Source organism: Poromitra crassiceps (genome assembly GCF_964638095.1).
Source record: "Poromitra crassiceps genome assembly, chromosome: 10".
In the NCBI taxonomy this organism is placed as follows: domain Eukaryota; kingdom Metazoa; phylum Chordata; class Actinopteri; order Beryciformes; family Melamphaidae; genus Poromitra; species Poromitra crassiceps.
In genome coordinates, this window is record NC_139631.1 from 51,275,065 (window position 1) to 51,301,691 (window position 26,627).

The window sequence follows — 26,627 nt, forward strand, 5'->3', positions numbered from 1 at the left end:
TTGCAAAACTTACCGGGACAGGCCCCAAAAACAGGGCCTGCTGCGGTGTATGAGTCTCAGGTAAGCAGCAAGATGAGGTTCCCTCCAGGTGTATCAGCGTAGATGAGCGGAGTAAAGCGGCTGGCTAGCAGCCAAGCTAAGAACAACAAGCCGCCGGGGTATCGGGTCTAGTAACTAGCCGGATAACGTGAGATCAGAACATCAGATCGGTTTCACCTTTCGCTATATTAAAATAGATAGGTAAAGCAACTAGGATCTAAAAGATGTAAGGTTAAAGTTGTGTAAAATTAGTAGAAAAAGGTAAAATTTCACGGAGCTGTTTGACGGGCAGAAACAACGCCAGCGCATGCGCATGAGATGAATTTTCTATCACACCTTTCAAAATCCTACATCACCAAAATAACAACCAACCAATAGTAAAGAATGCACGTGTCAGAACCATAGTGCCTATACAATATTCCTGTGAGCAGAGAACGATCATGTGAAAGGGAAGCCCCACCCTCCAAATACCTGTGAGCAGTGCAGCCCTGCTACAGTACAGACTACAGAGTCTATGCAGGGGAGGGGAACACCTATACATTTGGCTTTAGTGAAGAGCTGAGAGCAGCAGGCCTCCTCCTCAGTCAGAAGCCCAGTGGAGATGAAACCTGCTAGTACACTGGTCAGCAGACTGAAACAGCACACCAGGCACTCTGGAGGGGTGGACTGGGACTACACAGGGTGGAGCAGATTCAATCTCAGTTAGTCATCATGATAACTACACAGACACATAAGACACACACACACACACACACACACTTCAAAATCCAACCATCACTCACGTCAGGGGAATAGCAGTTGAGGAGATTATCTGCCACGCAAAGCAGCGACTGCTCCAACTTGCTTGGGAGGCCGGGGACGGCAGGGAGCTGGTGGTCAGCTGGTGCCGACCTCACCCTGCCGTCTTTCCCTCGGACCTCCAAAGGCAGCGCGTCAAAGCTGAACTTTACTTTAATGTATTGATATTTGGCAGACACCTTTCTGCAAAGCGACATACAACCAGGTTATAAAACAGTAGCTACAGCAATAAAAAAATAAAAAAACAAGGAACAAATGTATAAACAGCAAAGAATTAAAAACAGATGTACAGGCAATAGAAAAGTGAGGATAGAAGAATAGGAGGCAGCAAGATAAAAGAGAAAAGAAATAAAAGTGCATGTGAACCAAAGTGCATGGGAACTAGAGAGGTTGATACAGGGGGTGAACATGTAGTCTGAAAAGATGAGTTTTTAACTGAAATAAGGTTAATGATTCAAAAAGAACTAGACAAAATAGAACTAAACTGAAATCCTACACCTAGGCTAATCCCATGAATAACTTGGGGTCCTAGTTAAACAGGCCAGCAGTCCGGTCTCCCATCTAGGGTGAACATCTGAGTGAGCACCCACACAAGGTTGAGAGCTAGCTAAATACTCTAGCCCCTCCCCCAACACAGAGCAGACAATCAGCATCAATTAACTGGTCAAACAGATCAAGGGTTTCATTCAACACTCATTGGTACATTAGCATCACTGAATCACTGGATCCAATCCCATACTGCAATTTCCCGATCATCCTACTACACTCAATAGATGTATATGATTTATATTTCTATGTTTGAATCCTCTGCACTCATCACACCTGGCCCCAATGAGGAAATTCATCTTCCACAACACAAAGATAACAGAAAGCGCACAAACACAGCTCTCCAGGAATAGTAGCCTACTTTTATATCTGCCTACATCAATTGCCCGTGGTAATTGGGTAGGTAGCAGTTGTTAACTGATCTGAGCACATAGCACACATAGTGCATATTGGAAATAATAATAATAATAATAATGATTGGATTTATATAGCGCCTTTCCAAGGCTCAAAGCGCTTCACAGAATCATTATTCGTTCACACCATTCGTACAACGGCCCCTCCGAACCACCATCATTCATGTCTACATTCATACCAATCATACCATTCATACCAATCATACGAGGCAAGGAGGATTAAGTGTCTTGCCCAAGGACACAACGACAGCAGCTGGGAGGGAGCGGGGATCGAACCGCCAACCCTTGCGTCATTGGCCGACCCGCTCTACCTCCTGAGCTAAAGCCGTCCCACTGTACTGAAATGTAATGGCAGCCTGTTACACTCTGAGCTCTACTGTCAGGAGGTACATTTATTATCAGTGATGTTTCTGAAGATTCCAATATTTCTTCTTATACCTGCAAATGAGAATTTCTGAAATTTAGAACAAGAAGCGTTTTCATATCACATATAGACAAGACTTGTCAAATTGGCCTCTTCTTACTGGGTGGATTGTTTCAGTTCAAGAGAGATAAGTCTGTTGCAATAAACCCACAATTACTGATGCTGACAAAAGGAAACTCACACTGAAAACCTAATTGGATGATATCTACACAAGGAAGGCAATAGGGGGCTTGTTTATAGGGGTGCTCCAAAAAATTTGATTCTTGAAAGGATCCCGATTCTTAATGCCACGATTCCTGGATCGATTCCAAACTCCCAAGAATCGATTCTTCTTTGTATTGTTAAAAAAAAAAAAAAAGTACAGTGCACCTGAACGCAACATGCAAGATACCGGCTGAATAAGTGTCCAAATGTTCATGTCATTTGTGTACTGTACTGCCACGGTGCCACCACCTCTTGCACTTAAGAACTCTGGTTAATGTATTCCCCCCAAAATCTATAAATCCTTCTCAAAGTCTACAGATCCCCCCAGCCTATAAATCCATCTTATCTGAAGAACATAAGGGGGAAATTCCCCCTTGTTTGCAAAATGTATTTAGGCCCTGACTGTAATACTTCATTAGTTGAATTTGAAGTTCAGCATTAATACATTTGTCATTTTTTGTCTTAGATTTACCTTTGTGTGTTATTGCAATATAAAACTACATAATTGAGAATCGATTCTAGATTCTGGAATCGAGAATCGTTGGAATCGAGAATCGATTCTGGAATCGGATCGTGACCCCAGGAATCGGAATCGGATCGGATCGTGGCTTAGCCGGATCGGAGCACCCCTACTTGTTTAGATCTAAAGCAAAATGGATCGAGGAAGGAGAGATCAATTCATCTTATTTGTGTGGCCCGCGGTGGAATTGAAAAAAAAATATATATATATATATATATATATATATATATATGGTATATATATTTTTTTACAGTGCACCTGAACACAACATGCAAGATACCCGCTGAATAAGTGTCCAAATGTTCATGTCATTCTGGCCAATACTCCACTTCTGTTATAACATTTCAGTCTGGAATATGGAATATCTTTCAATAATCTTTATGACTAAAAGGCTAAAAGTAATCTCATGTGTAAGAAATGACTGTTCTACAGTCATTTCTTGTGGCCCTGGGTCCTAGAGTCTAGAGCACACATGAGCAAAATGCAGCCCCAGGGCCGGACTCAAAGAAAAACAAAACGACCCCCAAAAAATCAATAAAAGGCAGAATTATGTTAATAAATCTCATCTGCTACAGCCATTGGCTTTGTATCACTATTATATCGGGAGATTAACAAGAAATTATCAATCACAATGGGAGAGAGGGTTAAAAATAGGGAGACTCCCGCGAAAATCAGGAGTGTTGGCAGGTATAATCTCCAATGTGTGGCCCTTCGCTTACTTGATGTAAGTCAGTATGGCCCTCAGGGAAAAAATGTTGCCCACCCGACATGGTAGGCCCGGGTCACCAGGTCACCATTGGTGTTGACGTCCAGGAAGCAGCTGGCAGAGTTCACTATGTGGGCCGAAGGGGAGTCCTCTGCCTGGCCGGGACCAGCAAACTTCTCACAGAACCTGGAGGAAGACCTGGACATTTGAGTTTCATCAGATTGATTAGAAGGAGCAACCATCCACGGCACTCACTGGTTAAACTGCTCCTTTTCAGGTTAAAGCCACATAGAGGTTACTTTAACATGTAATCATTACTGGAGCATGTCTTTGATTTTAGTCTTACCCCAACCTGGCATGTCAGTGACTTAGTGCTGACACAATGAAGTCAATTAATTGATTTGACTAATTGATTAATCATTAAAGTCATTTTATCAAGTAAAAATACCAACCATTACTGGTTAGAGCATCACAAATGCTAATACAGAGTAGCGCAGGAATGAGTCCTAAGACCTGCCTAAGACCCAAAGTCGATGGGATTTTTGTGTGTGAATGTTGGTTAAATGCCTGAAATAAGGTCTGTCTGTGGTTAACAACAGTTTATGAAACGGCAAACTTTGTGTTCAGCAAGATCATCTTCACAAATCAGGACCACTTTCATGATTTTTGAAGCGTAAATGTGATTTTTTTTTATCACGATTTTCAGAAAAGGCTTAAAAAATCATAAAAGTGGTCCTCATTTGTGAAGATGATCTTGATGAACACAATGTTCAGCGTTTGGAAAGAAAGAAGGGAATGGATCAATGATCACAATCACTTATTTGCCAAATATACAAGTGGCCACTAAAACTTGACTAAATAAAAACAGGATGAGGTTGACTAAATATGATAAAAACTAACGGGGACATTTGTCTGAAGAAGGTCCTTGTTGACCGAAACGTCAAAAATAAATCGACTGGGAGCAAGTCAAGCAGTGTGCGGACTCTATTTCTTTTTATACATTTGTCACAGGAGACACGACTTAAGACTCAATAAAAAAAATTGACGACAAATTTAACACTACAGCACTGCAGCGCAGACACGGCCAATTGTGCCTGTATGGACGTCAGAGCAAGCCGGAGGTAACACGGAGGCTCCAACCTGCGACCCTCATGTTGATAGGCAGGGAATCTACCACTGCACTTCCCAGACGCCAAACCAAAGCACCTTTCTTTTTCTTTCTTTTTTGTCGTTCTTTATACAGGGGGAGTCTCACTGAGAGCAATGCTCTCTTTTTCAGGAGTGCCCTGTTCACATTCACACACACATTCATACCTGAAGCTGACCAGTACAACCACAGTCTGATCTGTTGGCCACTGAGCAGCTCCACTGGAGCAGTTGGGGGAGCCTTGCTCAAGGGCACCTCAGTGGTGGTAATGAGGGAGGGGCAAGCGCTGCCTTTTCACTTTCCCCACCCAGATTTATCCTGCCGGGGAGCGCAGCTCGGCGGAGGGGGCGTGCAGCTCCTTGAAAATGTGACTCTGCGGCGTCAACTCCTTGTTGTGAGGAATGAGGAAATGCCATTTCCTCATTCAACAGTGCTTGTCCCTCATCTAGCAAAGCCTTCTGCAGGCTCACCGGAATGACTTTTGAAATGGAGGGACAATAAAATGTCCTCCCACCGACATGATTGCAAGTTCTTGGTAAACGACACGATAACGTTTTGGACGTGTACCGCAGCCAACGCGCCGAGTTAACGTTCGAGTATGCACAGTCTCGCTGTCGCCGCCATTCGGCGACAGGGCGCCAAGTCGAGGTTGCGCAGAACCATGCCGGTACAAGACAAGACTCTTGCACATAAGTACAAGAGTATCAGAGTCTTGCTCATAATGTGGCAGAGCTTCTTCTCATCTTATGGCCCACCTTTCTCAGCACGGGTAACCAGATCCTCCATCAGTCTTTCGTGCAGCGGATTGGAGGAATTGAGGCAATTGAGGAAGGCTAGTACACATGTGCGGGGCAACTGATCGTCCCTGTTACCACTGGAAGATAAAGATATAGTTCAGCTGTGACAGCAGCACTGCAGGGGAGACCTCTAGTGGCAGTATAATGGAGAAGTATTACACATTACAACAAATAGAGAGGCCCAGAAATGAGTCCGGAAATCATCGATGCTAACACTTCCTGGTTCTTCACTGTTTTCGCCTATGGGATTTTTGAATGGGTTTTTGGCGCGATGCTTCTAATAAGGTCTCTGGGCAATGCAAGCTTAATCAAACGCGAACCAGTGTTCAGTAGGATAATCTTCACACATGAGGACCACTTTTATGAGTTTTTAAGCTTTTACGTGCCCGTTAAAAGGGCGGCTAGCTAGCAAACGGCTAAATGAGACTACACTGTTGAGTCGACGGCGATATTATACGTCAATAACGTCATCACTTCAAAGGACGAACACGGAAATTCTCTTTCCCTCACCTGGTTCAGCCCGGGGTAATCAGTGCACAGCAGCGCACACATCAACAACACTCCAGGTTGAGTGGTGACGTGACAGGGAAGCCTATGCGACACTGTGTGTAGTTCTGGATTAGTTTAGCATGAGCTTTTTACTTCTAGGGCTCGCATTTACACTTCAAAACTCATGAAAGTGGTCCTCATGTGTGAAGATTATCCGGCTGAACACTGGTTCGTCTGACCAAGCCAGAAGTACCGCTGCTGGGAATTGAACCCGGGTCTCCGTGGTGGTAGGTGAGTGCTTTTAACTCTACACTACCCAGACGTCCAATACAAACTTTGTGTTTATGGGACCCAGGACCCGCCATTTTGGTTTGGGTTCCCACCCCTCTATAATCTAAAGGGCAAAGCACCATACCCCTGCCTCTGTTCAATCACCTGTTTGAGGGTGGCAGTGAGCCTGTGAGTCTGTCAGCTGGAGCAGCTCATGGTGGAAGGCGGTGGAGACAAAACCTCTCAGTGCGGGCCAGATGTCATGGTGGCCAGATGTTGGTGGTGCTCTGCCCCTGCACCAGCTCCCAGTCTCTACACACAAGCAGCCAGCTGCAAACAAGATCACCAACACTCACTTCAGCAGATACTAACTCAGTTGTTATAAGAAATGTTTGCATACAATAACTAGCCAATGCTGAACAATTCTGTAACTGTTAGATCATTCCTATCACTTACATTTGAGGTTAAATTGATTGTGATCGTGCCACCACACCATTCAGATTTTGAATATGGCTGAACGATTTTGAAGAAATATCTAATTGTGATTATTGATATTGCAATTGCGATATGGTTAGCAATATCAGAGGGAATGATGATTTTTACATCATCATTTTTTTATTTTAATTTTGATTGATAAACATTAAAATTATTATGGCGTGATTTTTACGGGTATCAAACAAAGATGTTTTCTTATGTCTCTAGAATATGATGTTTGTAGGCCAGGACATCTCTGCAGCACGACAATATTTCATTTAAAATGGTATTTTAATACACATTTCTCCTTTGACAAATATTGCGCCTCCTGTGATTTGAAAATTGCAGTTGGCCATATTGTGATTTCGATAAAATTTCAATTAATTGTTCAGCCCTATCCAGGCCCATATGTGTCCTCGAAGATGCTGTCTGATGCCTCTGTGGCAACACTGACTGTCGGCCAGTAGGCTACCTCATACAACGCCACATACAAAAAAAATCTAAAGTATCCCTTTAACACCTCTCTCTCTCTCTCTCTCTCTCTCTCTCTCTCTCTCTCTCTCTCTCTCTCTCTCTCTCTCTCTCTCTCTCTCTCTCTCTCTCTCTCTCTCTCTCTCGAGCTGATTAACGTGCCTTTATACTGTGGGAGTGAGTTTAACCAACCTACTCGCTACCACTCGGGACTCACGAGGAATCAGCGCTGATTCACTTCGGTTACACCTATAATGGTTTATCAGCTAATGGCTTTTATATCGCTTTTATATGTCCAGGCCCTATTCACAAGCTTCTAGTTTCTGTACTTTAGTAGTCTAGGTCGTGTAGTTTTCATGTGGTAGTCTAGCAGCCCTGCTCCACTACAGCCATCAGGCATTGAAGGAATGATTCCTTTACCAGCATTGAAAGATTGTGTTGTGTCCATTGGCTGCATCCAAGCTATAAAAAAAATCACCCAGGTTCAATTCTCGATGGCTGACTCATGGATTCTCCCTCATTCAAGTCAAGTTGAATTGATTGTTTTCTGGTGTATCCATTCAAAAGTCAGTGTGCTCTGTGGAGCATGCACCATTGAAGTCAAAACCATGTGATGCTGGTCATGGAGCTCTAATGTAAACCAGGTATAATATAACCTGTGTATGTACATAGTTACATCATGTAACCTGTGTATGTACATAGTTGCATCATGTAACCTGTGTATGTACATATTTACATCATGTAACCTGTATATGTACATAGTTACATCATGTAACCTGTGTATGTATGTACGTAGCCTATTTACATCATGTAACCTGTGTATGTACATATTTGTGCCTGGGTGTGTCTTACTGGAGGTATCTGGATGTCCTCCAGCTGGCCCAGAGGAGTCTACATCTCTCTCTCACACACACACACACACACACACACACACACACACACACACACACACACACACACACACACACACACACACACACACACACACGAGTCATTAGGAAACAAAAAATAACTTTTTTAACGCTAGCTAACGTTAGCAGTGCAAGTCTTGCCGATATGCTAACTGACCTAAACTCCTTGTTAATGTTTGTTTTATTCACAGGCAGCATTGTGTAACTTCCATAAGAAATGTGCTGAACAAATACAGCTGGTTTATTAACATTATTAACTTAATATAACGTTAGCTAGCAGCGTTAGCCGACTAGTTAACGTTACTTAGCATACAAGCACGAGCAAGCTGTTACGTTAGCTAACGTTAGTTGATGCCCACTGAATGAAAGGTTATGTTTTTTGCTACAGTAATACAGTGGAAATGAATAACTTCACTCCAAAGTTAAAGTACCGTACAAAGTTGTTGACACAGACCTTGTCGTCTGATGATTTCTTGCTGGTGTTGTTGTTATATTTCCCATTCTTCTTCTTGTGTGTTTGCGGTAAATTCGTCCCACAGGTTTAACGTTACTGCCCTCCAGTGGTTACACCCGTGAACACCTTGGGCATCTTGCTGTATGTGTATGGATAGGAATTATGCTGTTATAATATCTCAAAAACTATAGCCTACAACACATCGCTTATATTTTTGACTTACCGACAATGAAAGCGATTACATTTCCTGTTGGGTAGTTGACAGCCCAGATTAGACATTCATCTCTGCTGTGCCAATAATGAAGTTTCCTCCAATCCACAGCTGAGGTATAAACACACACACACGCATATACAAAAAGTAACCTATTTTGTAGACATATATCTAGGCCATTTAATAATCTGAGTTATTTCGGTTTTGTAGCCACAGGAATAGTAACCACAACCAGGACTTGGAAGTGCCAATGCTGACTCAGCCAAACTGCCGTGTGCACCACAATTATGACTCAAGTGTTTCTGCTGAAAGTCAGATTGACTCATTGTCATCGCAAGGCTGGCAAATATGAGCCTTCAAATACAAGTTGCATGTAGCAATTGTAGCTTCGCCTCTGGATCCACTTTTGTAGTCAAAATCCATGTGGTCAGAATCAGAAATCACAATTAAAAAAGAAATGAAACTCCAGCCTCGGGTTGAGTATCACTGACTGAAGGCAAATAAAGCTAAGCGCTCCTACTGTATGTCCGTGATCATCAGTCTGGTCGCCAGAATAAAATGTGATCATTGTACATTGAACAAAACTTTAGAAGCATAAAAGCAGAGGAAGGTGCGTTGTCGAGCTTGTTCGACTGGTTAGCGATGCCTCATTCTTGTTGGCGATGCCTCATTCTTCTCGAGCTCCGCACGGCTCTGGCTGTTGTCATCTCCGTATCCAGGTCAAACGCCCAAGCCAAACGCTCTACTACACGGTTCAACCCCCCTCTGCCTGAACTACACTCGTGAACGAGCCCTATTTATACCTCTCAGACCAAACAGCATCTGTATCATGGTGTCACTTACGTGACATCTTTCATTCATTCACCAAATATATAACAATACAATGACATAAAACTAACGTGTTTTACGGACTCATATATCCATCTTTTATTTTAAAATGCAGTTTATATGAGGATTAATCGGCGATTTGATGTGCTAAAAGTGCGCCCGTGGAATTGTGGGTAATGTTGTGGTCATGTGACAACGTGCATGAGGAAAATCACTAAACGTACGCAGCACATGAGTGAATTTTCTGAAGAGAAAGCAGAAAGGAGAGGGAGAAATAGACAGCAGCAAAGCTTAAAAAAAAGCTCAACTTTATGAGCTAGCAGTAGCAGTTAGCAGCAGCGCTACTACTAGTAGCAGCGAGCAAGAGCACCTGCAGGCCGCTATCCAGTGCCGCCTGCGCATGCGCTGTGCTGTGCGGTGGCCGGTGGAAGAAAACAGACGTGACGTCACAAATGGCTCGCAGCAACACCAAGCGAAAGTACTCGTCTCTGCAGTGCACATGGTCACAGACTCACAGGTGAGTTTCAAAGGGAAATACTGGAACTAGCGTTAGCTTAGCGTTAGCCTGCTAAATCAAAGATGCTAAACATATATAACTGAACTGGCTAAAAGTAAAATCTTAATTTGGAAGCTTGTGTATTTCATTTGAAGGAATGGTTCAAATCATGTTAAAATGTGAGCTGGTTGTTTTACGTTAACCCGTCTGACATAGCCTACGAGACTTTACAAACAAAACTATCAAACTAGCGTCAGCTAATGGGGATCCGTTTCAATAACCAGACCCATGGCATTCATTTGTTAACTCACTATTACTTTAAAGGAAATATATTACCGTTATATAATTTTTACATAGAATGATAGCAATCGTATGTGTGTTCAATATTGATTGAAATCCTCACCATCTGTGCCCAGTCAACATCCAACAGCTCACCCAAAGTGATGCATTTTCAAGGCTTTCAAAGTGGCTACATTACCTGTTCACAATAATCATAGCCTACATAACTGTAAGGAAGTTGCATCTTCCACTTATTATGTGCTGGGTTATTTGAATTGGAACACACAGGGATTTTCCCCTTTGGGATTAATAAAAGTACCTACCTGATTGATCAGAATCACAGAGATATTTTATTGGGGCATTACCTAGCTGAGGTAGTAATGCAGCGATCAAGTACTTAGCAATTGAACAACACAGAACAGAACATCGCTTACGGTATTTATATCTTGGCATGTATGACATCACTGATGACATCACAACTGCACTTATGACATCGACCTCATGGACTTGACCTCCATAATCTGTCACTCCGCTGTGAGGTCATCAATGTTGTCACTGCAACTATGAGGTCATCAATGATGTCATAAGTGATGTCATAACTGCAGCTGTGATGTCATAGGTTATGTCACCATTGTATCTCACTATTATCACGTGCTAATGAAACCCTCCATTCTCTCTCACCAGGCACAACAAAGGAGAACCCTCTCAGCCCTGGCTTTGTGCCAACAATCATTTCCTGTCGGTTCACCTGACAAAAGGAAGAGGCTCTACCATGTTACACTAGTTTGAACAGACCCAAGCACTGAAAAGAAAACGCCAGCAGTATGGACAGAGACCGAGAATGCACAAGAGGCTCATTGTCTTCAAATGTGAGTTCTTTGGTGACTCAACAAATGCATTTAAATAAATGTTGTCAAATGGCTACATGCGTGTCTTGTGTGGCCTAAAGGAGAGCTGTAAAGTACAACTTGTAAAAAAAAAATGGGTCAGGTTATGCATTGTGGTTAGTGGTATATTGCTTAATCAACAATTCATAGATTGTTTTAAACATCAAAAGGTTTTATTAGAATACATTACATTTCAGACCATGTTGCTTCTGTACAGTTTACCCAACACTTTAAATATATATTTTTTTTTAGCCCAATACATTTTTAAAAGCCCAATAAAAGCTCCTTATTGGGCTCCTTAAAGAGCTTTTATTGGACTGTTTTCTTTAAGGAAAGTGTGTAATTCTATTTCCTATTTTCTATATTTCTATGTTGGTATTTCTATGTACTTGCTCTATTTTAATGATGTGATTCTCTAGCTAAACTTCCTGACTGATCATAGCGGGACCATTGCCCGTGCTTCCCCCTTTTTCTGCTTGGAGCTTACTACTGCAGCATTAAGAGCTTCCAAAGCATCTGCTATATGTTTCACATATCTTATATGTATTTGTTTCCTATACTACTGTTTTGTGGTGTATTTGGAAAGAAACTATTTGCTGAATTTTTTGGCTTAATTGATTGTGTTTCCGGATGCTACCTGTATATAATTGTCATTTCCGCCTTATGTATCACAACGCTGAAGAAGGCCTGTTGGTTTAAACGTCCGTTGTGTATGGTCTCGATGACGGAATAAAACCTTGAAAGGACATTCATAGCGTGCTGGCGTTCCTTGTTGATTTGACTGTTACTTTTGTGCCGTGCACCTGAAGCTTTTTTATTATTGGTGAATATATATATATATATATATATATATATATATATATATACTGTATATAGGTATATACATAATCAGTGTTGGGGAGTAGCGAACTACATGTAGTTGAACTACATTTTGTAGTAGCTTGCTGGTGGTTCAACAACATTCATATTTGCGTAGTGAGTCAAGTAGTTAAACTACTTTTTGGTCATTTTGGTGTAGTTTAAAATACAGTGTATGAAATCTTCTCCCTTCTCATTCCTGGACTTCTGATGGATGGTGCTCAGTCTCTCTGGCTATGGTCCAGCAAGTGAACTGTGTTGCCCAGAAGCATGCGAGACCTCCAAGAGAAGGAGCATGTGAGACCTCCAAGAGAAGAAGCATGTGAGACCTCCAAGAGAAGGAGGTGATGAAGACATTTCAACAGAAGATCAGGAGATCAGAGTGGAGACCTGCCTGACGGGGTGAATCCTGAAGCTGTCACCCGCTCCATGGCTTAAGATGGAAAGTTTGATGTGCTGAGAAGAAGGCTGACAGATAAATGACCATCAGTCAAGTCTGGATGAAAAGATGCCGCAGTCCCTCGACTCACAGACAGGGAGCAGCATTGCATGCAGGTTTATTGCAGACTCACAGTACTAAAATACAGACCACACAATGAAATGAGACTTTTTGTTGACATGTTTTGATTTGTTTGACCTGCTGTTTCCTTTGCTAATTCATTATAATATTGACTGACTGCAGATTTGCTTCCATAATCTTAATAGTTTATCTTAAACTGCAAAAATCCAATGTTTGTTTGTTAAAATCTTTGTCCCACATTAGATGCTGTCATCAGTGAGTGACATCACTGATGATGTCATAAGCATTGTGACACGCGGCAGGTGAGCTGTGTATGCAAGGTCATGCAGCAGGTGAGGCCGAGCCTAGGAATTTCTAGTATATAATATATATAAATATATATAGCTACGCGCTGCACGTTTATTGCGTGTCCCAAAAAAAATTGCCATTAAAAGGAATTTGCGTTAACGCTAACATTGACAGCCCTAATATATATTTTTAATTCTCATTGGCCCTGCTTGGTGAAATGGTTTGCACATTCTTTTACCACATAGTCTGCAAGAGTGCAGCAGATAAGTGATTGTACATTAATGAAGATTCTTTAGGCTATTCCATTTATTTCTATTGTGCAAGTATTGGGATGGACATATTATTTTCATATGGCAGTTTTGGATATACTCGTTCAGTGAAATCCTGTTTTGTAATGACCCTTCTTCATGGAGTTTTCACACCTGGCATCAGTCTGGAATAAGGTTGAGCCAACTTGATGCCCAATCTGAGGTGCTGATCAGAATTCCAGGGCGCCTGACAAGATGAACATGTGAAGACCATGGGACCACAAGAAACCCCTGCTAATCCAGAATATTCAGCCCCCTTAAATCATCATGACCTTTCCCCTTCGTCTTTAAATCCCAGCGACCCCACGACTGTGCCCGACCCTGAGCACACATTCTTAACGTTGAAGAGAATGAGGATCTCAGAGGGGGGTCGTTTTGGGGGTTGAGAGAGGGAGCCGACGTATAGAGGGTGAAAATGGATATCAACCAAAACCATGCAGAACCTGTATTTGGTCTAATTGGTGTGTGTGTGTGTGTGTGTGTGTGTGTGTGTGTGTGTGTGTGTGTGTGTGTGTGTGTGTGTGTGTGTGTGTGTGTGTGTGTGTGTGTGTGTGTGTGTGTGTGTGTGTGTGTGTGTGTGTGTGTGTGTGTGTGTATGAGTCTCTGGTAGTGTGTGTGTGTGAGAGAGAGAGACACACACACACACACATATGGTTTATAGAAAAGGTGGTATCAGTAGGATCTGCATGGGGATGGACATCAGCGTTGCACAGCAGCTGACATTCCATTGGAACAATAGCCAATGAAACCAAAGATGCTAATCTGATACTAATCTAGACTCAAACACACCCAAAAACAAGCTTGGTTTCCTTTCAGGAGCCACATTGACCCCAAAAAATCTTTGCAAGAGCCACAATCCCAAAAATGTCTCTTTCCGCCCTTTATTTATTTATTTATTTATTTATTTTTATTTATTTATTTATTTTAAGTAGGACTTAAAAGAGCCACAACTACCCATAAAGCATGTGGCTCTAGAGCCTCGGGTTGGGTGTCACTGCTCTAGAGCAGGGGTCCCCAACCACCGGGCCGCGGACCGGTACTGGGCCGCGAGCCCGGTAAAAAAACTTTTTTTTTAATAAACATAGGCTATAATATTATAGGCTGTGTGTGGTCGTTGAAAAATAGTTTCAATTTGACGTTTATTTATGTTTGTAGTTGAAACAAAATCATAAATACTGTAGGCTACATACAGTACAACACAAAAGGCTGTTATTTACTCTTTGTCGCCACCTGGTGAGTAAATATACTGTATATGTAACTAAAACCATTCAAATTGACAACCGGTCCGCAACCTTTTTTTCCATGTATCTACCGGTCCTTGGCACAAAAAAGGTTGGGAACCCCTGCTCTAGAGCCTCAGGTTGAGTATCACTGTTCTGGAGTTTGTCAGGTGTGTTTATTTGTGCAGGTGGAGGACAGCAGCCCTCTGACCATGCTGGAGGAAGTGACCACGGTGGAGAGTCGGCAGGACGTGTCCATGACCCTGGTGAAGATCTACCTGGGCCAGGGTCTGGTGGTGCCCTTCCTGGACTACCTTAACACCCGGGAAGTTAGCCACACAAGTAAGACTCTGGGAACAACACCGGACAAAAACATCATAAAATAATAATAATACATAAATAGATCACACCATTGTCCATCAGAACCATTTGATGAGGGGAAGTTGTTCAGGAGAGTAAAATGTTAGGACATTTTTTTAATTCCACAGGAAAAACTGTTGGACTTCACTGTATGTCACTGTGTCACTGTAATATCTGCGTTGTGAATGCCTAGATATCTTAGCCTGGTTAAAACCATCCAGATCCATGAACTCACTTTCTGTTTTGTTCCGTGGTTCTCGCTTAATGAAACACAAACGTGAGTTCACGTGACGTGATGCTTTACCAGGCTATAGATATCTCAGCTCTCACACAATAGAGAGCCAAAGCGAACGTCACTTCCTGCTTCAGCATGGTACCAGAGATTTTCATCCGCCATTTATTTTCCCATAGACATTTTGTAAAATGCTTATAAAAATAGTTTTACTTGGTCAAACCAAACGGTTCAGCTATATCTAGAATCGGGAGAGACCATAGAACATATCACTCAGACAAAAAAACAACAACATCGAAAAAATATTTTCTTTAGATCCTAATTTTTTTTTTTTTTTACGTTTTGGTCCAAGTGAAATGTTATGTTGTCTCTCCTGTTTCTAAATATATCTGAACCATTTGGTTTGAACTTTGAACCAGTAAAACTATTTTTATAAGGATTTCACGAAATGTCTATGGGAAAATAAATGACGGATTGAAAATCTCTGGTACCATGCTGAAGCAGGAAGTGACGTTCACTTTGGCTCTCTGTAGTACGTAAGACCTAACTTTATCTCTGTGAGTCAGTAATTGTGTTAGTCAGAGGCTTATAGGCTGCTCTTCCTCCACACTCCAGAGAAACCTGAACACCACAGCCTGTCTTGTGTGGGCTGCAGGTTCTTTGTTAGTCATGTTTTTGCCGCGCACCACATCCCCGTGCTAACCCTCACAGGTTTGTGCTGCGCTCGGTGGATTCTGTCGGTGTAGTTTGAGATAATAAGCGTACTGACTAAGTTGTTTCCATGGCAACTCCACACGATCCAAACGGTAGCTGGTTGATCATAAGATCAGGAATAGAATAGATGCCGGGAGCAGCCAGACATTAAAGTGGGGTACACAGAGTACACACTACAGCGTACAGTAGTATCGCAATATTCTGTGTGGCAATATTATATCGATACACAAAGTATTGTGATATTTGATGATGTAACTTGTCAGGTGCATCATGCAACATTTGGGATGGGTTTTTATGACAGTGTCTGTCTGCTTGACAATCCCATTTTGCTGCAATAAAAAAACATTGAAGTGAGATGGACAGACTGTTCTGTCTCTGTTCTGTCCCTAACAGCTGATCCTTCTCTGTTCTGACCCTAACAGCTGATCCATCTCTGTTCTGTCCCTAACAGCTGATCCTTCTCTGTTCTGACCCTAACAGCTGATCCTTCTCTGTTCTGTCCCTAACAGCTGATCCTTCTCTGTTCTGACCCTAACAGCTGATCCTTCTCTGTTCTGTCCCTAACAGCTGATCCTTCTCTGTTCTGTCCCTAACAGCTGATCCTTCTCTGTTCTGACCCTAACAGCTGATCCTTCTCTGTTCTGTCCCTAACAGCTGATCCTTCTCTGTTCTGTCCCTAACAGCTGATCCTTCTCTGTTCTGTCCCTAACAGCTGATCCTTCTCTGTTCTGTCCCTAACAGCTGATCCTTCTCTGTTCTGTCCCTAACAGCTGATCCTTCTCTGTTCTGACCCTAACAGCTGGTCCTTCTCTGTTCTGACCCTAACAGCTGATCCTTCTCTGTTCTGACCCTAACAGCTGATCCTTCTGTGTTCTGACCCTAACAGCTGATCCTTCTCTGTTCTGACCCTAACAGCTGGTCCTTCTCTGTTCTGTCCCCAACAGCTGATCCTTCTCTGTTCTGTCCCCAACAGCTGATCCTTCTCTGTTCTGACCCTAACAGCTGATCCTTCTCTGTTCTGTCCCTAACAGCTGATCCTTCTCTGTTCTGACCCTAACAGCTGATCCTTCTCTGTTCTGTCCCTAACAGCTGATCCTTCTGTGTTCTGACCCTAACAGCTGATCCTTCTCTGTTCTGACCCTAACAGCTGGTCCTTCTCTGTTCTGTCCCCAACAGCTGATCCTTCTCTGTTCTGACCCTAACAGCTGATCCTTCTCTGTTCTGTCCCCAACAGCTGATCCTTCTCTGTTCTGACCCTAACAGCTGATCCTTCTCTGTTCTGTCCCTAACAGCTGATCCTTCTCTGTTCTGTCCCTAACAGCTGATCCTTCTCTGTTCTGACCCTAACAGCTGATCCTTCTGTGTTCTGACCCTAACAGCTGATCCTTCTCTGTTCTGTCCCTAACAGCTGATCCTTCTCTGTTCTGACCCTAACAGCTGATCCTTCTCTGTTCTGACCCTAACAGCTGATCCTTCTCTGTTCTGACCCTAACAGCTGATCCTTCTCTGTTCTGACCCTAACAGCTGATCCTTCTCTGTTCTGACCCTAACAGCTGATCCTTCTCTGTTCTGACCCTAACAGCTGATCCTTCTCTGTTCTGACCCTAACAGCTGATCCTTCTCTGTTCTGACCCTAACAGCTGGTCCTTCTCTGTTCTGACCCTAACAGCTGATCCTTCTCTGTTCTGACGCTAACAGCTGGTCCTTCTCTGTTCTGATGCTAACAGCTGATCCTTCTCTGTTCTGTCCCTAACAGCTGATCCAAACACACTATTCCGCTCCAACTCCCTTGCCTCCAAAGCCATGGAACAGTTTATGAAGGTGTGTCGTGCGTCTATCATTCCATTTGATCAGGTGTTGTTTGTAGTTTTTTTTAGTTGGTTAGTAGTAGTTGGTTGTTCTTCTGTCTCTATTGTGGTTGAAAACATGATGTTCACTATTTTCCTCCTGAACGTATCTCTTCTCTATGAATGTGTGGTGAGTTATAGCTCTTTATAGAATGCAGATGTTCAGTCTAGATGTTCATACTGTAGACAGATAGAGTCCCACAGTCAGCTCTTAAACACATGTGCTGTTGTTTTGCTGTCAGGCTGTTGGCATGCTGTATCTGCACGAGGTGCTGAAGCCCATCATCAACCGCATCTTTGACGAGAAGAAATACATCGAACTGGACCCGTGTAAGATCGACCTGAACCGCACCAGGTAACACTGACCTAAGATCATGTTCTGCAGGACCTCGAACCACTGTTTCAGTTAGCTGGCGATTAAAAAAAATGTAACCGGTAAAATCAATTAAATTAAAGTAAATGAAATCTTATCTGGTCACAAAGTCCGGTGAAATAATTGTATTAAAATGGGCTACAATTTTATTTCCACACATATTCTATTAAATAAATGTATATTTTTATGATGTGTAGGTTATAGCCTATGTGAGGAACGAAACATATTAGCGGGGGCTCAGGGAATTTTGCCCTTAAAAAAATCCGAAATTGCCCTTGGAATTGGGATGATGGAGGCTTTTTTGCCCCCGTAAAATAAACATGAAATGGCCAAACTATCACGTAAATGCTTAACTAAACATTGAGCAACATGCTGTGAAGAGAGCTGCTGGGTCACAACAAGATGAGCCGCATGTGAACAGTTAGCCTACGTCAGTGAGACCGAGCAGCGCTGGACTCTCATATGAGCAGCATGTGAACAGTTAGCCTACGTGAGTGAGACCGAGCAGCGCTGGACTCTCATATCAGCATGTGAACAGTTAGCCTACGTGAGTGAGACCGAGCAGCCCTGGACTCTCATATCAGCTGGACTTATTTTAACCCATTGATACCTGATGCAGCATTTGTGTGGGTATCCCTTTAAGACCGCGAACCGCGTCGTGCGGTTCACAGTCTTAAAGGGATACACACACAAATGAGGGATATACACGCAAATGCTGCATCAGGTATCAATGGGTTAAGATCAACAAAGATAAGTGGAGTGCACTTTAATGTCAACACCACGGATTGATATGAGGTCAATGTCACACAAACAATCCGACCAATCAGAGAGAGAGACTGACTGAGGGAGAGAGAGGGGAAGTAACGTCAAAGGTGAGCCAATAAACATCAAAACACACCGCTCACCACAGTCAATCCAGCAGCACAACAGGCCACAATATCTTAACCACGTCATACCATTCCATCTATAAGCCAAGTCAAATCTAACGAAGCGTCAGACTTAAACCGCAATGTAGCCTATGAAGACTCACCAACTTAATTCCCCAGACACAATAGTTGTCCTCTCCCGCCGATGTAGTGATTGCTTCTCTGATCAGATCAGATTGCTACCAGTAGTAATTGTAGTAGCAGTATCGGCGGATACTCAACGTTGTGGTACTGTATCGCTATCGGACATGAAGAAGTGGTATCGAGTCATCCCTTGTTTGAAAATGTTATTTAATAATTTAATATTTATTTATTAATAAGAGTCGTTGGATTATTGGATCTATCTGCAAAATAGATGAGCGAGAGAGATGAGACATGAACAAATAATCAAACCATAAAAAGTGTTTTTTTTAAACCAAGCTGGTCTATTGACAATGACAACGATAGCGTTATTAAAAGCAGCCTGCAGCTGGTTGACACAGGTCCGACTCGCTCTCAGAATACACAATAGAATACACAGAATACACAATAAGCTAAACGTCACAACCTGGGGATATTTGCTTTACTTTAAACTGATGGAAAAAAAGGTAAAATATGATTGTTGCCTGTAGCCTACTTCCGAGAACTGAATGTACTTTGCCAATGTGTTGAGAGCGCTAACTGCTCTTTATTCTGTAGACCAGTAGAGTATTCTACGTGATACGCAGGTATACGCAGTATACACACTGCAAAATGACTGTGCACTGTGCGCTCTGTGTGTTACCCTACGTTCACACACAGCACCCAAGCCTTGCCTTTACCCACGCTTTTAAATAGGCGTCCTTTTTAGTCAATGAGGCTGTGTACACAGGGCGCCTCAACGTGAACCTTCCGTGTACCCACGCCTCGCCTGACCTGCGCCGATTTTTACGTGAGTTCTATTCAAGCCGACTAGGCGCGTGAAGGCAGACTTTTTCTGTCAAGCCATGAAAGAAAAACGCGACAATATCCGTGGGAAATGGCAAAGTCAACTGAATTTCAAAATAAAATGGTGTTACAGCATTGAGCAGAGAGAGAGAGATTGACGAGTGGCTATCACGTGGGGCTTTCTCCCCGTCGGTAAACAAATCTTCAGGAGAGAGAATAGCGACCGAAGAAGCAAGATGAAGCTGATAGCTGAAGCCAGAGCCGTAGAAGGGTTCTGACATCTCCATTCCCTCCAATGGACCAGTTTTTTTCCAGGAAGTAGAAAGTGGAACTCTTGAGTAAAAAAAAGCAGCACTGTCGAGTTGCAGCAAAATAGACAGTTTGTGTTGTACTTTGAAAGGGTTTTTCATCCCTTGAATCAAATTGTACATTATCAGCTTTATTTTAGCATGCAAAAGTAGCGCGAGACCCATTCCTGGCTGTTCATTGGCTAATGAGTCTCGCATTTTGGTCCTCCGCTGATGCCACTCTCTTACTAGAGGACACTAGCTGAAGCTATTCTGTAAATTTGGCGAGGAACAACAACAACAACAAAATTGGTCGAATCTCCGCCCACTTCCGGCCGAAACCACGCCCGGGGGGGGGGGGGGGGGGGGTGGGGGCTCAGAGTCAGAGTCAGTATACCCTCTGAAAAAAGGTAGACTACACCACTGCTGTAGACAACATGATGGCTGACTCAGCAGGAAATCACATGAGGGCTGACTCAGCAGGATATCCTGCCTGGAACAATCCTGCGATGGCGCCCTGACCTGCTGTATCAAACAGGATAGTTCTCCTGACCTGCTGTATCAAACAGGATAGTTCTCCTGACCTGCTGTATCAAACAGGATAGTTCTCCTGACCTGCTGTATCAAACAGGATAGTTCTCCTGACCTGCTGTATCAAACAGGATAGTTCTCATCTGCTTCACAGGCGCTTGTCCAGGGTCATAGGTTCAGCTACGTGTTAGCATGGTCAAATGGAAAGCTGTGTTTCCCTGGGGGGAATCCCCGACGGAGATTTGATTTTCCCCGAACCAATCACAGGAGACCAACAACTCCCCTTTAAATAACTACCTTCAAAGCAGAGTGCTGTTCGGATTTCAAAGTGGTAGTTTTAATTAATTAATTTAACCCATTGATACCTGATGCAGCATTTGTGTGTGTATGCCGTTAAGACCGCGAACCGCGTCAGGTATCAATGCTGCATCAGGTATCAATGGGTTAAAGCAGGCATGTCCAAAAGTGTGGCCCTGGGGCCAATTGCGGCCTGCGGACAGATTTGAAGTGGCCCTTGGCTTGTCTCTCAAAATATACTATATGTGGTCCTCCACACAGTATTGGTTAATCAAGCAAGTTCAATTTGCATTTTTTCCCTTCACCTAACTGACAGCACTATCATACAGTTTGTACAGGAACCAAGTAGGAACAGCACATGCGGAACGAATGTTTTCAGATGGTAAACAAAATCTTTAAGAGTACATTTGTATGTGATTTTCTATTAAAAAAAAAATTATAACCCATATGATGTGAGAAGCACCCGGCCCCCCGGCATTTTCACATGATCTAATCTGGCCTCCATTCAAAAAAGTTTGGACACCCCTGATTTAAAGGAACAGCTCGCCCTAAAATCCAAAATACATATATTCCCTCTCACCTGTAGTGCTATTTATCCATCTATATCGTTTTGTGTTAGTTGCCTGAGTTTTGGAGATATCGGCTGCAGAGTTTCTGCCTTCTCTCCAATACAATGGAACTGGATGGCACTCGGCTTGTGGTGCTCAAAGTGCCAAAGAAATAAATTTGAAAAACTCAAAAACAGCAATGTCTCTTTCCAGAAATCATGACCCCGTTACTCAAGATAATCCACAGACCTTGTTATGAGCAGTTTCATGGAGGAACTATTTTCTTTTGACCGAACTACACCCGATAGCTGCTAGCTAGTTCCTACATGAGACTGCAAAAGAAAAGAGTAAGACTAGGAGCCAGGCTGCCCTGAGAGGAAGACATCAGTGTGAGGAAATGTGTGAGGAAAAAGAAGGAATGTCAAGAGGAGGGAGGCTGTTGCTTGGCAACTGTCATGAGTCTCTTCAGATGCCTATCTCTGACATGGAGGGAGACCCAGGGTCTAACATGCTCTGTGTCTACAATCAATCTGCCTGTCAACACCTGATGTGTTGTCTCTGCTTCCTGCCTATACTGTATGTCTCCCCTGACGTCTTCAACTTGCCAGTTAACATCTGTGTTGATCTCTCCACCCTCTGCTGTTGAATGTAATGACGTTGTCAGGAGAAGACAAGTGATCAGTTATCACAACCTGCTGCAAAAGGCCTTGTGTTTTTGAATTGAAGTTGTTGGTTAGTCTGGTGAAATTGCCACATCTTTTACATGACTGCGTTTACATGGACACGAGTATCCCGGTTATGAGGTTTTAATCCTGGTTTTGATCATATTTGATATGGTGTTTACATGGAACACAAAGAAATCAGGTTATTCATGTTCCTGTATACATGATAAATACTAGTATCCTGGGTTAATGATTACTGATGGTATTTGTGCAGGCGCCTGTGATGTTCACAACACAAACCGCCCGGCATCACCTGCACGCTCACTCTGATTGGCTGTGTCATGACCCGCCTCACCTGCACGCTCACTCTGATTGGCTGTGTCATGACCCGCCTCACAAGCCATGGAAACAAAACGGGGAGACACGGTTTTAAAGAGGAAACCGTAACAATTGTAATTACTTTTAATTACTTTGATGCTTTCTTCTTGATCGAAACTGCGGAGTATAATTCTTTCATCACCGAAAGACAAAACCTCAACAAATCCTCATCGCTCCAGAAGTGAGACGTTTTCGTTGCTGCTGCCGCCATTGGTTAGAATTGTTGTGTTATGTCACTTGGCTGAAGCCACACCTGCGCAGGTAGTTGGCAGGGTCAGAAACCAGGATAAGATGTACAGTATACAGTACATGCACAAATATCACGGTTTCTTTCAGAGTACTCCAGCCAGCATAATCGGGTTTCTCAAAACCGGGATTATCCACGTTTCTGAAATCGGGATGTGATGTTTACATGTGCAAACACAAAAACGGGACACTTCAAAAACCCAATCATAACCAGGATACTCATGTCCATGTCAAAACGCTCCATATAATGCAGGCTAATCTATGCACAGTATGGTTAGTATGAACAGCCCCTCTCCTCTGTCCGTCTCTGGAGGCGGATCTCATTTAAAGGGGCGGTGTCAGAGGCGGAGGTGCGGGACAGCAGCGTGGAGGTGCTGCAGGACTACCTGTCCAGCATCATCCAGTCCATCGTGGGCTCATACCACCAGTGCCCCCCCGCCATGAGAGTGGTTTTCAAACAGCTGCACAAGAGGGTGGAGGAGCAGTTTGCTGAACCTGAGAACGAGGTCAGTCCAGAGCCAGGTCTATAGACTAAAGACCAGAGCCAGGTCTATAGACTAAAGACCAGAGCCAGGTCTATAGACTAAAGACCAGAGCCAGGTCTATAGAGTAAAGACCAGAGCCAGGTCTATAGAGTAAAGTCCAGAGCCAGGTCTATAGAGTAAAGACCAGAGCCAGGTCTATAGACTAAAGACCAGAGCCAGGTCTATAGACTAAAGACCAGAGCCAGGTCTATAGACTAAAGACCAGAGCCAGGTCTATAGACTAAAGACCAGAGCCAGGTCTATAGACTAAAGACCAAACTCAATGAGGAAAGAAAGCCCACCACATACATTTGAGGTCATTTCTACTTATTCATTTGATCTTACCTGTACAATTTACATATTTAGCAGAGAGGCTTATTGTTGGAGAAAAATATAAGTTCCATTGGCATTTCCTAATCAATAAGCTATAATTGCATACACATAATTAATGCTATGAGTCATTGCATATTTGCACACACATAACTAGCTTATCAAGCAGGAGATTTCTCCCCTTTGCTCTGGCCCATGACATCTCACCCATAGCAGAGGACTGCTCCTTTTGCTGAAACCTTGGTCAGTGCATCAAGTTCCAATAACAACTGATAACTCAGGCCAGACAGGAGCCTGCACGATGCACACACATTCACCCCCCCTCCTCTCTGCTCTCTCCTCTGAGTATAAAGCATATGTTGAACTGTCAGCCATTTGCTGAATATTTGACTCTGTACATTGATCAGAAATGTGTACATTGAGGTTCAGCCCTCTGACAATACATATATTGCAGAGAATGTTATGGTAAATAAATATACTTTTATGAGACATCTTCCTAGACTCATGGCTTCAATTTATTTGGTTTAGATAAATGTATATATACATTTAGCGGATGTAGAATTTTATTCTCTATCACTTATCCTGACACACACTGTGTAACAGACATTCCTAGATGTCTCATTATCACGATGTATCATCATTATCACCATGTTTCATCATTATCACGGGATATCAAAGCCGTTCTGAGCTCATCCCACAAAGATAGTTCCCACTTCTGCAAAAAGTCAACATTACAGGCTCTCATATGATCAACATCTATTCTATATAGTAAGGAGTGCAGGGGGAGAGACAGTTACACTTCCACTGTCCCTAGGATATTCCTCAATAATAAAGAGATTCTAGGTAAAGCGTCTTACTTTCCGATTGAATCCATTGTCTTTCTGCAGGATGTGAAGTATCTGGCGATCAGTGGATTCTTTTTCCTGCGCTTCTTTGCACCTGCCATCCTCACACCCAAACTGTTCCACCTGAGGGACCAGCACGCAGACACGCGCACCAGCAGAACACTGTTGCTACTGGCCAAGGTATGGTGCATAACACACACACACACGCACACACACGCACACACACACACACACACTGGCAGTCGTGATTTTTGGCGATCATATTTACACTTAACCCATTGATACCTGATGCAGCATTTGTGTGTGTATCCCTTTTTAAAGGGATACACACACAAATGAGGGATATACACGCAAATGCTGCATCAGGTATCAACGGGTTAAAAAAAGATCATAAAAGTGTAAAAGTATCGTTTCAGGCACGGTTTAGGCATCGGTAGTGTTATAATAAAAGGATGGTTTCAGCACCTGTTAACAGTGTCACATAAGAGATGCCTTTATTCCTGTGGCGGCGGCTGTCCATGGTGCTGAAGTCTCGTTGCCATGGGTCCTCCAGAGACCAGCTAGGGGCTATTTTCACCTGTGTGTGCGGCGGCGCGCTGTGCTCAAAGCCCAGCATCAGAGAGAGACTTCCTCCAGGTGTGGGCCGCACAAAAGGCCTCACAGCATGCCGGGCCCTCAGGGACCCTTTTGATCTCCTACTTTGAGAGAGAAAGGCAGACAGCCTCCTGGTGGCCACACACCGACTTCACACGCACCTCGTTATTCTGTCCGTTACTATCAGCTGAGGAATTCCAAGCCACCACTGGATGTTCTCTGTGCTTGACGATGTGAGTGGACTGTGCGCTGGGTGAACGTGGGCTGTTGGCTCTCTGGTTGCTTGGCAGGCGTTGCAGAGCGTGGGGAACCTGGGCCTGCAGCTGGGCCACGGCAAGGAGACATGGATGGCGCCCCTCCATCACAGCATCCTCTGCAGCGTGGCGTCCGTTAAAGACTTCTTGGACAAGCTGATCGACGTGGACCACGACAGCGGTAAGAGCCATGACGGTGACGTGGACCACGACAGTGGTAAGAGCCATGACGGTGACGTGGACCACGACAGTGGTAAGAGCCATGACGGTGACGTGGACCACGACAGTGGTAAGATCCATGACGGTGGCGTGGACCACGACAGCGGTAAGAGCCATGACAGTGACCTGGACCACGACAGTGGTAAGAGCCATGACGGTGACGTGGACCACGACAGTGGTAAGAGCCATGACAGTGACCTGGACCACGACAGTGGTAAGAGCCATGACGGTGACGTGGACCACGACAGTGGTAAGATCCATGACGGTGGCGTGGACCACGACAGCGGTAAGAGCCATGACAGTGACCTGGACCACGACAGTGGTAAGAGCCATGACGGTGACGTGGACCACGACAGTGGTAAGAGCCATGACAGTGACCTGGACCACGACAGTGGTAAGAGCCATGACGGTGACGTGGACCACGACAGTGGTAAGAGCCATGACGGTGACCTGGACCACGACAGTGGTAAGAGCCATGACGGTGACGTGGACCACGACAGTGGTAAGAGCCATGACGGTGACGTGGACCACGACAGTGGTAAGATCCATGACGGTGGCGTGGACCACGACAGCGGTAAGAGCCATGACAGTGACCTGGACCACGACAGTGGTAAGAGCCATGACGGTGACGTGGACCACGACAGTGGTAAGAGCCATGACAGTGACCTGGACCACGACAGTGGTAAGAGCCATGACGGTGACGTGGACCACGACAGTGGTAAGAGCCATGACAGTGACCTGGACCACGACAGTGGTAAGAGCCATGACGGTGACGTGGACCACGACAGTGGTAAGAGCCATGACGGTGACGTGGACCACGACAGTGGTAAGATCCATGACGGTGACGTGGACCACGACAGTGGTAAGAGCCATGACAGTGACCTGGACCACGACAGTGGTAAGAGCCATGACGGTGACGTGGACCACGGCAGTGGTAAGAGCCATGACGGTGACCTGGACCACGACAGTGGTAAGAGCCATGACGGTGACGTGGAC

The 26,627-nt window shown here is 43.9% G+C and overlaps 1 protein-coding gene and 1 long non-coding RNA gene across 2 annotated transcripts in view; one reads left to right on the plus strand and one right to left on the minus strand.

Moving 5' to 3' along the window:
• Positions 1-516: 516 nt before the first annotated feature.
• Positions 517-5,655, minus strand: LOC310783087. The gene is made up of 4 exons (XR_014553065.1): positions 5,553-5,655; positions 3,664-3,836; positions 822-1,020; positions 517-711 (listed from the first exon to the last, which is right to left on the minus strand). It is a non-coding gene; the product is annotated as an uncharacterized lncRNA (long non-coding RNA).
• A 6,837-nt stretch (positions 5,656-12,492) lies between these two features.
• LOC310784503 (rasGAP-activating-like protein 1) overlaps positions 12,493-26,627 on the plus strand; it is a gene marked incomplete at both ends in the record, with an annotated part of 40,282 nt that continues 26,147 nt past the window's right edge. Inside the window, 7 exons of the mRNA XM_083645487.1 lie at positions 12,493-12,519; positions 14,747-14,900; positions 17,621-17,685; positions 17,954-18,066; positions 23,179-23,371; positions 24,607-24,744; positions 25,449-25,593. Of these exons, the coding sequence (XP_083501613.1) occupies positions 12,493-12,519; positions 14,747-14,900; positions 17,621-17,685; positions 17,954-18,066; positions 23,179-23,371; positions 24,607-24,744; positions 25,449-25,593 (835 nt within the window). The remainder of the gene's footprint in view (positions 12,520-14,746; positions 14,901-17,620; positions 17,686-17,953; positions 18,067-23,178; positions 23,372-24,606; positions 24,745-25,448; positions 25,594-26,627) is intronic.